At 35.1% G+C, this 13,709-nt stretch overlaps 1 protein-coding gene across 18 annotated transcripts in view; it reads right to left on the bottom strand.

Annotated features, from left to right (window-relative positions):
* The window catches only part of KIF1A (kinesin family member 1A), a 2,189,582-nt gene that overhangs the window by 851,602 nt on the left and 1,324,271 nt on the right, over window positions 1–13,709 (bottom strand). For all 18 annotated transcript variants that reach the window (XM_044071047.1, XM_044071036.1, XM_044071035.1 and 15 more), the window contains one exon: window positions 1,796–1,933. In XM_044071047.1, the coding sequence (XP_043926982.1) occupies window positions 1,796–1,933 (138 nt within the window). The remainder of the gene's footprint in view (window positions 1–1,795; window positions 1,934–13,709) is intronic.

Genomic DNA, 13,709 nt, shown 5'->3' on the forward strand with positions numbered 1-13,709 from the left:
TAATAAACGCCTCAATAAGTACATTTAAACCCGCAAGTCACTCACACCTCTTACCATCTTTCTTACTTAGATACAAATTGCTTTTCCCTTTTCTTGTCTCCATTAGATATAGTAATATCATAGGCATGCCAACAACCATAGACCAGCTGCTCACTAGTACACCAGAAAGTCATAAACCCCAATTCCTGATTGCTCATTTAGTGGCCACAATCTTTTCATTTCACTACAGTATGGTCACATGCATCTCTCTAATTTCCACCTGCATATAACCAACAGAAAGAAACACAGCTTCATAATACTTTATCTCCAGTAAAGTCCAACTCACTCCAAGTTCTACTAAACATGGTGAACACCCTAGCTGCTGACTTTTTTGGAAGTAGCACTGTAAAATGTTTGCATAAATCTTTCCAAAGGATTTAAAGTACCACAAACAACCTTTCTCCACTGTATTGTCTTTTAACTTCACTGCATCTGTTAAACTGTATTGTATTAATGTATAATTGTAATATGTGTCTTGCGTTGTATTGATTATCCGTGATTATTTTTGACCTTTTTTTAAATCTAACACATTGTTCTATGCTGTGACTTACTGTGATGTATGTCATATTATGTTGAATCTGTCAACAATTTTTTATCCTTTGTGGCAGGGTTGTAGCTGGAGAACGTCATGAAACCAGTCTACTTACCACGGAAACATATGTATAATTAAATAAAAATGCAGTAAAATTGGATTCTGTGGGTAGCAATAAATTATACTGGGATGCTGTGACATTCATAAGGAAAGCAAAAAGGTTGAACTATTCTAATCATCTACTAGCTAAAAGATAAATAATGCTGCACTAAAGAACAATTATTTTTTTCTTAATTCAGAAACAGAATCCAGAAAAATACATAACACCATGCCTTTCTCAGTAAAATTACTTGTTCTCTTCCAATGTGCAAAGCTTCATGAATGACTCAGTGATAACAGCCTTTATGGATCTCAACTCAACTTTATTTTATAGCATCTAACTATACACAACTTTTATAATGAAAAGGTTCTGCCATTCAACAACATTTTTAACAAATTTTCAGTCTTTTCATGGTAATACAGAAAATGTAGTGTTGGGGTATAGTTATATATAGAAAATGTAGTGTTGGGGGTATAGTTATATATAGAAAATGTAGTGTTGGGGGTATAGTTATATATAGCACAGATCTGCAGTTTCAAAATGTATTTTTTTTTACTGTACACACGAGTCTCACAAACAAAATATGCAAGCTGGGAAGAATCCTGAAGTAACCTACTCCAAAGTGAAGTGTGTACCTTTAAGGGCTCATCCCCTCTACAACAAAAGGTAGTTAAGAACAGCAAAAATTTCCTCCACAGTGACCAGGTGAGTGAAGAGGAGGTAAAGGGTGGCTGAAGCAGAAGACAACAGAAAAAAATAAAAAAAAAACATCTTCCCTATGAATGCAGCTATGCAAAAGTATCCTCTGCAAGGAGTTTTTAAGCAGGAAATAAGATAAAGCTGGCATTACCTGTGCAGGATAGCTGTAGTCATTTTAAAATTCCTGAAGAGACATTAAAGATAGTGTAGAGCAAGTGAGGACCTGAACAAAACATAAAATGTTATGGGAGTTGGAGAAAACTGGCTGACTTACCCCCTTACCTGCTGCACATTACATACGTATGTGCAGAGCAAATGAAGAAATGAATGGGAAAAGACCCCATTTTTAATTGTCACCAGTGAGTTCCATGGCTGAAGAATAGTGTTATGACCAGCAGCACCACCCTGACTATACAACCTCTCACCTGCCAACCAGCCGGAACCAGGGAAACCTGTCATAGAAAGGATCTCCACCAGTCATAATGTTGTCACAATCATCAATGAGACTTGAGGGAACTTCAGCAGCTTTGTCATACATCTCCCGCATCAACTCCAGTCGTTGCCTAAAAAAGGGGGAAAAGCATGATCCAGTTTCTTTCATACATGTAAATATGCATTCATTAAGAAACTATTTAATTAAAACCTTTACTTTTATGGTCAATACTCCACTGGGCTACTAAAATATCTTACACGGGCACTATATCAGAAAATGGAGGGAACAGCAACATGTTCTATAGACTGACAAAAGAGAAGGCACTACATCTTTAAATGAGCAGTACGCTAACAGTAACATCACTACAGTAGGAAACGCAGAGTGAAACTACTATTCTGAGAAAGAACAACATGCTGAATGTCAATCAAAAACATCTGCCCAGTACAGAAACAGGCTATGGGCTGATAATTAAATTCATTCTAAAGTACTGGGTTTGATTCCTTCAGCTTCTACTAGTATAACATGGGATTCTGCATAAATAACTTAACCAGACAGTGTTCACAGGTTATTCAGAAATAAAGGCATGTTTATCTAGAAATTTATATGGTTAAAAAACAGAAAACAAAAATACAAAGAAACCCTCAGGTGAGAACAGTAACTGAAGTCCAAACTACAGGTTCTGCTCATTTAATAGCTCATCTTTACCCCTGCTACTAAAACCCGTGTAGAGATGCAAGTATGTTCTTCAATGCTATACTGAATTCAACCACTGTTTTTGATCCCAATACCACCTCAGAAAAAGGTGTTACATTGTATATCACACTTTATGTGACACAATGCTTCCTTATCCCTGTACTGATCCACTGATCTTCAGATTGTGTTCTCTGTTCTTAGTCACCTCTTTCTTTTTTTTTTTTGAAAGATGGTACCTAATGAGCTGAACTCGGTGGATTTCCAGAAGTTGCTTAACAGTTTCTGTTATGGCCTCTTTTGTCTGTTTTTGTCAAAACTATGTTTCCATCTTTTAGTCTTTGTCTGTTTGACTTCTGATGTGAGCCATGAACCATTTTTTTTACTGATGTTAGAAATACTTCGGCATTCTTTATACTGTTATACTGAAGAGGTCTCTGGCAGGGCACATTGTATTCTACCTGGGGTCCTTCCCAGCTACCAACATAGATTGAGATTACCTTCTTGTTTTGAATGGCTGCTACTTGCTATACATCCCCAAATGCCAATAACCATCCTTGCTGCCTTCTTATAGGTCCATAGGAGGTTACTAGGCTAACAGCCCTAGAGCCCTTACAAGCTTAGACATATTTATCCTGAACTGCCCCAATTGCCCATTGTTTATGTTTTAGGTTATTTAATATGATCATTTTGGATCCCTTTTGTCCTTTCTTGTTGCTGCTGTTTCCCTACGAAAAGTTTGGATTTTATAAGGTATTATTTGTATATTTTCATTGAATTTAACCTCCTATGTTTTAGATAATTCTCCCAATCTTGGCATTTTTTTTCATTCTTTCAACATGTCCTTTTGTATCATTCTCTTTGTAGCACTACTTTATATCACCAGCAAAATGTCAAAGTTTTCTTCTTATTCCTCCAAGAAGTTACTTATAAAGACAGTGAAAGGGATCAGCCACAGTTGTGATCCATTTGGTGTCACACTGGTCACCATCATTTCATCTGAATAAACTCCATTTCCTATAATTCTTTCTATCACATTGTCCACTTAATGTTTTATGCATGTTTCACCCAGTTTAATTTCTCTGTGATGGGAATGGATCCCATTCCTTAGTCAGGGTAAGATTAAAGTTCATGAAATTAGTATTGCTTTTGCCTCTGATGTTAACCCAGAATGATCTTCTCAGTACTCCTCATAATGTACCCAGAATTACCTCCTTCTGCAGCTCATATGGGATTGCATACATTGGTTGCATATTTATGTATAATTGTAACTATCTGGGTATCTTTTTTCCTACAGTGATTTCTTTTCTGCTGGCAAATCCATGCATTTTATGACTTTAAGATCCAATAATAATTGGGTGTAGCAATTTCAGTGATTAATGTTACTTTTGTCTTTTTTTCTTGGACTACTATACCTGTTTTTCTTGCATCTAGTTTTTGAATGGTTGTTATTGGGTGATCCCATTTGATATGAACTTCATCACTGTTGATAATGTTTTGTGGTTAATGCTATCAGCACTTTTCAGCTGCTTCAATGTTGTAATGTTTGCACAATCCCTACTGCAACAGTCTTGCTGCATTATTGGACCTTTCAGTATAAGACTTCCAGCCATGAGTGTATCACACCCTTCAACAAGATGTGCAACTGTTTCTAGTTCGATTTACAGAACTTGCATTTGTCTGCTTCTCCCAATTTTTCTATTGACTTTATAAACCAATGTGTACATACCACACTTATGTCCTCCCTGTGGTTGCGTGGGTTTCCTCCGGGTGCTCCGGTTTCCTCCCACATCCCAAAGACATGCTATAGGTGGACTGGGCACTCTAAATTGGCCATAGGCATGAGTACGTGCATGTGTGTGCCTTCTGTGGAAGGTTGGTGGCCAGGCTGGCAACTCGACACTGTAAAACTCCACTGCCAATCATGAGCGGACAGGTGATCCGCTGTGGCGACCCCTAACCGGGAAAAAGCCGAAAGAAGAAGAAGAAGAAGTGTACATACCACACTATCCTTGGCACTCACTATTAACCTTTAATTTTTTGGTTTAAATTCACTTCTCCTTAACCATGCCTGCATAAACTCTTAGTCAACATGAGGTTGTTACAGAGGTTTGCACAAATATATATCTGTGGAATTTCCATTTTTCTTTCCTTTTCACCTGGTCCTTTTTTATATTGTTTTTATTCTTTTTGGCTCTTTCAGTTGCTGTCTTATTCATGTTTATTTTGGTTTGATTTTTATTCCTACTCTCTTTCAAAATGCTTCTGCTAAACTATGCAAGGATGTCATCTTAGACTTCTTCTCTTCATACTTTAGAAGTTTCACCATCTTGGGATTTGATGAGGTCAGAAAATATGTATGCGGCCCAAGAAATGCAGACCTATACACATAGTCAATTTGAAGGAGGACCATACTTCATTTGACTGAGGGATACATAACCTTGGTTGTTATATACCATTAGATAAGCAGTAAGCATTTTTCTTGTTTTCTTATTCAAATGATTCAATGCTGTTTGTCAAAGCTGTAAAATCCTTTTATCTGTCCTCCTAATTTTAGAACCAGAAAGCCTCTCTCCTCAATGTTATTATCAGAAATGCATGTATACTCTACAAAGCACCTTTGTCCTTCCTTCACTGCTTTGTAACATTCACCATAAACATTACCAGTAACAAGACCCAACTTAAACCTAGCACCTTTCACTCTAAAAAGCAAAGAAGTAGCCTTATTAGTCAGAATGGAAACTGTCTGAGCCTTCAGTGTAGTAACTGTAATGTTTTACACTGTGTATGTTAAGTCAGCATCACAATATTGTACACATTTTACAATAGCTACCTTTAATGTAAGACACTATACCATTCATACTGTATAAGAATTTTATTTTCACCTGTGTCATGAATGACAAGAGTCAATAGACCAGCCCATCTACCAAGTAATCAAAGGCAATGCACAACATCATCCCAATAAATAAAATAAGCATACTTTTTTATTATATTATATTTACATAGTTTCTGATAAAAGTGACTGTACCATCCAACATGCAGCATGACAGTAAGAAAACAGTGTTACTTGTGCTATACTTTATGCAGTGATTAGACAGCATTTAACAACTTGAGAGGAAAACAGAAACATTTTACTAAAAAAAAAAAAAAAAAAAAAAAAAAAAAAAAAAAAAAAAAAGAAGCTGATGAGGTGAGACTCAGACCATTTAAGCATTTGTTACCAGAAATTGCTTGCACAAGATTATTATTACTCGGCCAGAGTTATTTAAGTAAAATGATGCTACTACAAGTTTTTATTAAAAAAAAAAAGTATTGGGTGATAATGAAACTGCAGTATTGCAGACTGTGATTAAGCCAAAAAGGTATACAGAACCTCGGTTTGATTAAAAAAAAGTTTCTGGCAAGGTAGGTAAGGTTCTAACCCAGAAAGAATTGGGAAGCATTAAAAAAGTACAAATTATTGTAAATAACAGTTTAAGAAAAGTAAAAAAGAATAGTGGAGATTTAATAGCAGGAAGGTTTGTGCAATGCATAGTAGTTTGTTAGGAAGGAAGAAGGTGGTTTACATCAAAGGGTTAGAATTAAGGATACTATTTAAATAAGCAGTGTTCAGAAAAGTATAAATCCTTTTAATCAGTATTTTAATGAGGGATGTAATGACAGAAGTAAGAAAAGAAATAGGAAAAACAGAAATGGATGGTGATGTTTTATTTAAGCTTTTGACAGCAGGATGAATTTTTGAATTGATTAGCAAATGCAAGACCAGACTGGTGATATCAAAGGATGGACCACACCTTAAGTATCTGAAGTTAGAAACACAGTTTTTGGTTTGGCCAGGGCCAGTTACAAATATTTTTAATACTTCAGTACTGATATGTTCATTTTCTGATCTGTGGAAAGAAGGTATTTCTTCCAATGAAGGTAACTGAAATGCAATAAAGATACACAGCCTTTATCACAGATTTTTAAAAACTTACTAGTATATCAGCAAAGGAAATTTCTAGAAGAAAATATATGGCTATGCAAATTCTTACAAGTAATTAGATCTGTATATTTGACTCAGACTGCACTGTTTTTATTATTGGAATCCACATCCAAAGCATATGGTGATTCTAAACGTTGTTCCTGATTATTTACTGACCCCTGTCCACACCATATGAATGTACAGATCATAACAATGGTTTGGAAGTTCAAGGAGTCATCACAGTGGTTATTTATTGGGTGAAATCCTACTTGAGGGACTGAATATGTTCAAAAAAAAAAACATGCTATTTATTTAAGATACTCTAACACAGAGGTACTCCACAAGGTACAATTACATGTCCTCTCTAGTTCATTATAGTAAAGAACACTTTAAAATGTGAATCTGAGATATAAATTAATAACACAACTAATAATGTACTGATGACAGTAGAAAACAGTTTGTTATAAGTTACAGAAAGATTAAAGTTGATATTGATGATTTACAAAAGAGGGCCATTGAACATTTCTTACCTATAAATGTTAGTAAAACAAAATATATTTAATGTTTCTTAAATGGATGTAATCCAACTGTCTGCTGTAATGATGGTGTTTATATAGACTGTAGAAGAATAATGTGTATAGGAATTTTATGAATTATATACTGACTTCTGAAAAATATTGTTGACTATCTCCGCAGAAAATACTGCAAAAGTTAGCAGTTTTGTATTCCTGCTCATCTAGGCTTTGGGAATGAATGGAATGTATTGGAAGGATAGCTTTAGGGAGAGGAGGGAATTTTAAGTTTAGGGAGAAATCAGGAGATTAAAGTTAAGGATGGGAGGGGGATTTTAAGTTTAAGGAGTGATGGAAAGCTATCAGAGGGTTAGGGCTAGGGAAAGGATGGGAATTTAGGTTTAGGAAGTGATCAGAAGGTATCAAAAGGTTATGTTTAGAGAAGGGAGGGGGTTAGGTTTACAGAGCAATAGGAAGGTATCAGAAGGTTAGGTTTAGGGGGGGGAGGGAAAGTTTATGTTTAAGTAGCAATCAAAAGATTAAGGTTAGGCAGGGGATGGGTGATTTTAGATTTAGGGAGTAATCAGAAGGTATCAGAAGGTTAGGGCTAGGGAAAGCAAGGGATTTTAGGTTTAGGAAGTGAACAAAAGGTATCAGGAGGTCAGGGCTAGGGAAAGGAGGGAATTTAGGTTTAGGAAGTGATCATAAGGTATCAAAAGGTTATGTTTAGGGAGGGGAGGGAATTTTAAGTTTAGGAAGCAATCAGTAGTTTAGGGTTAGGGAAAGGAGGGGAGTTTAGGTTGAGGAAGTGATAGAAAGATAGAAGGTTAGAGCTAGGAAAAGGAGAGGATTTTAGGTTTAGGAAGTGATGAGAAGGTATCAAAATGTTATACTTAGGGATGAGAGGGGGATTTTTAGTTTAGAAAGTGATCAGGAGTTTGGGTTTAGGGACTGGGTTGGAGTTTTTAAGGTTAGGGTCACTGTTCTGGGAGGGACAGTAAGCCTTTTGTAACTTAATGGCAATCAAGTTAGAGGGAGTTAGGATACTTTCCAACATTAAGGAGTGACAGCAGTTAAATCTGTCATGGCAAATGGTATGTGAGCACAAGAGTGTTGGTTGCAGTAAATTTTAATTTGTGTGTTTATGTACATAACACACAAAAGCAATACATCTGATTTTATAAAAGAATCAAAGGAATTGCACAAGTCTAAAATAACTAGAAGTAGTCATATTCCTCATGATAGATGGCATTATGCTTGAAGACTAAAGTCTAGAGTTTGGTTTTATATATGTGTGTATATATATATATATATATATATATATATATATATATATATATATATATATATATATATATATATATATATATATATATATATACACACACACACACACACACACACACACACACACACACACACACACACACACACACACACACACACATATGGAAGAAATGTTGTCTAGAAGTGTAATCAGACTTATTAGCATTTACTTTAATCCTGACACGAGAGTAAAAAAACAACAAACAAACCAAAAACTATTCCAAAGAGGAGTAAAAAAGGTAAATACATTTAATTAAGCTCTTTTGCCCATCACTTACTTTACCAGGAAAGTCCAACTGAGTAATAAATACCCATTATCAATGGAGGCCCAGGGAGAAAGTTACAGAGAGTTAAATAACATCAAATAAAACACTAAAAAAAATGTAATTAAACAAGTATATAGTCTGGTAGTGGAATACATAGGATACAGTACAACATGAGTGGACACCACTGATGTAAAAATAAAAATAAATACAAAATGACAGATATGACAATCAGTATATACAAAAGTGTTAGATGTATAGTCTGCTATGCTAGGAAGTAAAAGTAAAAAGATACAAATCCACCCTAAGAGTGGGGAGAGGACAGGTATTGAAGGATATAGATAGAGAGTATGAGAGGTTAGGTTAGAAAGAGTGTAAATTATTTGTTAATATAGGTCATACAAGTGAGGTTTATGGGCATAGCCATGATTTAGTGAGAAATTCTTTCAGAGAGAACTTAAGAACACGGAGGCTAGATATAGTTCTGAATGAATTTGGGACAGTGTTACATAGTCTGAACATGCAGTGTGAGTATAAAGTTTGCCCCGTACTTTTTTATTGTTTGCTTATAAATTTCAAATGGGTTTCTGTCTTGAGAGTGCATGGGGCAATTTGGGAGATAGTGATGAGGTACTGGGGAGATAGAAGGGCAGTTGGATAGGTTATATAGTACTTTATGGATTTGAGGAGTTGCATATGGGCTACTCGATGCTGCAGTTTTAACCATCTGAGAGCACATAATGCAGAGCAGTGATGAGTTTTATGTGGCAGGTTAGCCACAGATTCATCTATCTTATTATAGCACTGCTCCAGGTGTGATTTAAGAAAGATCTAGATGTTAATCAAAACATGTCAGCCATAGAGAAGCGAGGATAAAAGATAAATGTTAAACTAGGGTGATTTTACTAGAATGAGGCAGGAATTTGTTAGCTCTATATACTAGACCTAGATTTTGAAGAGTTGTTTTTGCCCAGTTTTGTGTGTAAAAATCAAACTTTAAGATGCCATCTGTAGTAACTGCAAACAGTGTGGTATGGATAACTATTTCAATAGCTGGATTTTTTAAAGAGGCAATGTGGAAGTTATTTTTTAGGATTGGTGTGGGACTTTGGAAAATAGTATTTTATTCGTTTTTGGATTAGGTAAAAGTTGGTTTTGATGTAGCCACAGTTTGACTGAGTTGAAGGCATTTTATGTCATGGATTGCAGTTCTATTGAGCTGTCAGATGAGCAGATGAGAGTTGAGTCATCTGTATACTGAATAAAGCAAGCTTGCTGAGAGGCAGTATATAGATTACTGATGAAAACATTAAAAAACAGTAGACTGAGAATACAGCCTTGACGAATGCCCATTTTAACTAGCAGAATAGGAGAGAAAGAAGAAAATCATTTGGCAGATTGATATCTTTCAGGTAGGTAGTAAGAGAACCATAGAAGAGTTGGTTTGGAAAAGACCAGATAGAACATTTGAGTCAGAAGTTTCTCATGTGACATGATGTCAAAGGTTTTTGAAAGCTCTAGAAAATAGAAAAAATAAACTTTTCTTGAACTCTAGCCTTATTAACAGTGTTGGAAAAATTAAGGAGAGCTGCAGTGACGTTATGGCATGTTCAGAAACCATGTTGTGTTTGAGTTAGGAGATCATTTTGCAAGAAGTAATGAAGGAGTTGCTTATTACACTTTTCCAGGATCTTAGAAAGAGGGGGGACAAGATGGTAATTGGCCTAAAGATATAAGTTTCAGAGGAGCTATCTCCTTTATGGTGGGGAATAATGAAGATTTTTGTTCCGCAGGGTAGGGCCACAAAAGTCTTGAATAGATCTGTTAATGAGAATTGAGACTGGTTATGCTATAACGCCTGCAGTGAGCTTAAGATACTCAGCAGGGAGATCATCATCAAAAGGAGCACAAGTTTTAAGTTTTTTAATAGCTGTTTAACATACGATGTGGAGACAGGTTGGAAACTGAAGGCATGGATGTCAGGACTAGTAGAATTCTGAGATATATTAAATGACTGCGGAAAGCAGAAGTTAAGAGGGTCTATGATGTTGATGAAGAAAGTATTACATGTAGTATCTGTCATTGAAGGAGAAAACTTTGGATATGGGGTTTGGTGAGGAAGGAGAGCCAAGATGAATTTTTTTTTTGATTGAACTCCAGAATTTCTTTTGATTTGTTATGATTATTTTCTGGGTTAGAGTAATAATTTTTTTATCTATGTGAATTTGCTTCTTGGTGAGTTTGTGCAACTCCTTGCATAGATGTAAAATTTGAAGGCTTTTATCTTTATACCATTGTTTCCATGCTTTGTCACATTTTTACATGAGAATTTCTGTAGAAGTAGAGAGTCAGGGGGTTTGAGTATTTTTTTACTCTTTTATTTATAGCACAGATAAAGATATTTAAAGTATTCATGAATATATTGTTGAATTTGTTGACAGCTTCATCTAGAAGTTGGGTTATGACAGGTGACCAGCTGATGATTTTAGTAGATTACTGAGTGTATCAGGATGAAAATTAGAAAGATTTTGGGTAGTTTCTCTATTGATGAATATAAGATGATAGTTGGAATCGGGCAGTACCCCTGAGATACCATACTTGCTGGGGTCAGAGATAGGTATCCAGAAAGGGATATAATTGTTATGATTGGCTTTGCTGAGTCGAGTAGGGGAAGAGATCAGCACTTTGAAGTTAAGACTGGTAGTTGGGATGTTAGATGACACACATAACCAGTCAATGTTAACGTCACCTAAGATGGTTTCAATAGTAATATTTGCAGTTATCCAGCAAAGAATTTCATCTAATAAGCTAATGTCATTACCTGGTGGTATGTAGAGGGCAACTATACAAAGCTTCTTATGTTTATTAACATTGAGAAGAGAGATAAGAAGTTCTGCATTTTATAAGGTTGGTATATTAGTTCTGAGGGTTAAGAAACCTAGACACATTATGTACAATTGTAACTCCTCCCCTTTTTTGTCCAGTCTGTCACATCTAATTATATTGTAGCCAGGGGATAGAATTTCAGAATCTTTTATATAGCGTTTTAGCCATGTTTTGGCAATGACGGGTCTATATTAAATCATTGAATGCTTAGAAAAGCAAAAGATGATTTATCGACCCAATGTAAGCGAAAGCTTACAAACTCGAACGCTTAGAACAACAATTTTTTTAAAATTTTTCTGCACTGAAAAATATTTTTTGCAGGCTGCAAGTTACCTAGCAGAACAGACATAATTTTAAGCAGAACCATAAGGAAACTGACAACTTTCAAGTCTTGGTGGAAGGCTAAATCTTGCAAGCCTAGTGGCAGTCTTATAAACTGCACTGAAAATATTTTTGCAGGCTGCAAATCCACCTAACAGAACAGAGATAATTTTATGCAGAAAGATTGGACAACTTACAACTTTCAAGACTGGGTAGAAGGGGCAATCTTGCAAGCCCCGAGCAGCTATGTCCCTGTGTGTGTGTGGTAGGAGGGAGGTGGAGACATCTTCAAAATAAACTCAAAGTTGATAAAAACAGCCTTTATAGCAATCCAGTTGTCAAATATGTCATATGACAATCATCCATTCAACTTAAAAACAAATAATTTATTGTTTAAACACCATCCTTTCAAAAAACTATTTTATAGACCAATTTGAACTCAGACATCTTTCATTTTGCAGCCTTAGCTGCCAAACTGTTTCTCTCATTTCTAAATTATTTTTTTTAATTAATTTTGTACTTATCAGACAGCAAAGTATGCTTATAAACACATTTTAATTTTTTTATCCTAATTTCATAATAATGTTCTGGAATTCTTTTTCTTAGTTTCTGGGTATTCATGCCTTTTGAAGCACACCATTTAGTGAGCATAGGGTAATATACAGTAGTCTAACGAAACTATAATTACATATATGGTGTGACTTTACATAAATAGTGCTTTCTAAATGTGATATATCAATAAATGTCCCTACTATAATTTATCAACAAACTCTACATTTTACATATTTAAAAGTATTGTTCTCTGGTTTAGCTATTTTATTATCATCTTTCTCTCTCTATTTTTTTCAAAGGGCTTTTCCCTTTAAATATGAAATTTATTTATTTTTATTTTATTTTACATTTGTTAACCGGGGGTGTCTGATTGAGCCAAAAAGGCCCTTTTTCAGCAGAGGTCTGCGGAGAAAAGCTCCACATAGAAAAATTACAGATACATTTAGACATGATCAGTATACACACAAATTACAAAATACATGTTTTTACAGTGGCATGCAGCACATCAACAGTTACAGTGGAGAGAACAAACAAAAAAAATATTTAAAAATAAAGGTACATAATAGATTTGTGGTGTACTGCTGAAATTTGGAACATAGGTAGAATACATACATAGTACACAGGTACAGTACATTCATTGTAGATTAGCCAGTGTTTGTGAGAAATTAGGTGTATTGCCACCAATATTGGTTTATCCATTATTATTCCTTAGTAGCACTTTCCAATTTTCCATCAAAATCATCAGCTGTCATCCCTACACAGAAGGACTTAGCTTTATGACCAACAGCTTCATTAGTGGACATAATTCCTTTGTGTAAAATAGGTGGGGGTTTAAAATGTCTTTTGTTCACAGTTCCAGCTGCTATATTTCTTAGAAATGTAAAACTATAGCATCTGCTGAAAAATAAATTTGTAATAAAACGTATTTCTTTATTTAATTCTTCAGCATTTTAATGAACCCAGAGACCTGGATCATTTGTACCCCATGTACATGCTTTTTTCATGTACGTGGGGTGATTGCATGAAAAATGTAAATAATTATTTACAGATGCCCTTTTTCTAAAAACAGTCATTTCAAAACAACTTTTTCACAATCGAGCTTAATAAAAATATCTAAAATATAAATAAAAATAAATCCACGCTCATGCAATATAAAGTTTAATAATGCTACAGCGGTATTACAGTTCTAAAATATTTGACACTCTAAATTAGAACTATCTGCAAAGATGATTCCAGCTACATAGATCTTCCTTAAAAGAAAAGCGAGGGTACAAATTTAAATGGCTGAAATACAGCCAAGGTAAGCAACTACTGAGGAAATGCATTTTGGGAACGGATTGGTTGCTTTTATTTTCTCTGCTCACATTAGGTTTTCATTAGTCTCAACTCCTG

This window comes from Protopterus annectens, chromosome 5.part0 (assembly GCF_019279795.1).
Source record: "Protopterus annectens isolate FY-2018-M chromosome 5.part0, PAN1.0, whole genome shotgun sequence".
In the NCBI taxonomy this organism is placed as follows: Eukaryota; Metazoa; Chordata; order Ceratodontiformes; family Protopteridae; genus Protopterus; species Protopterus annectens.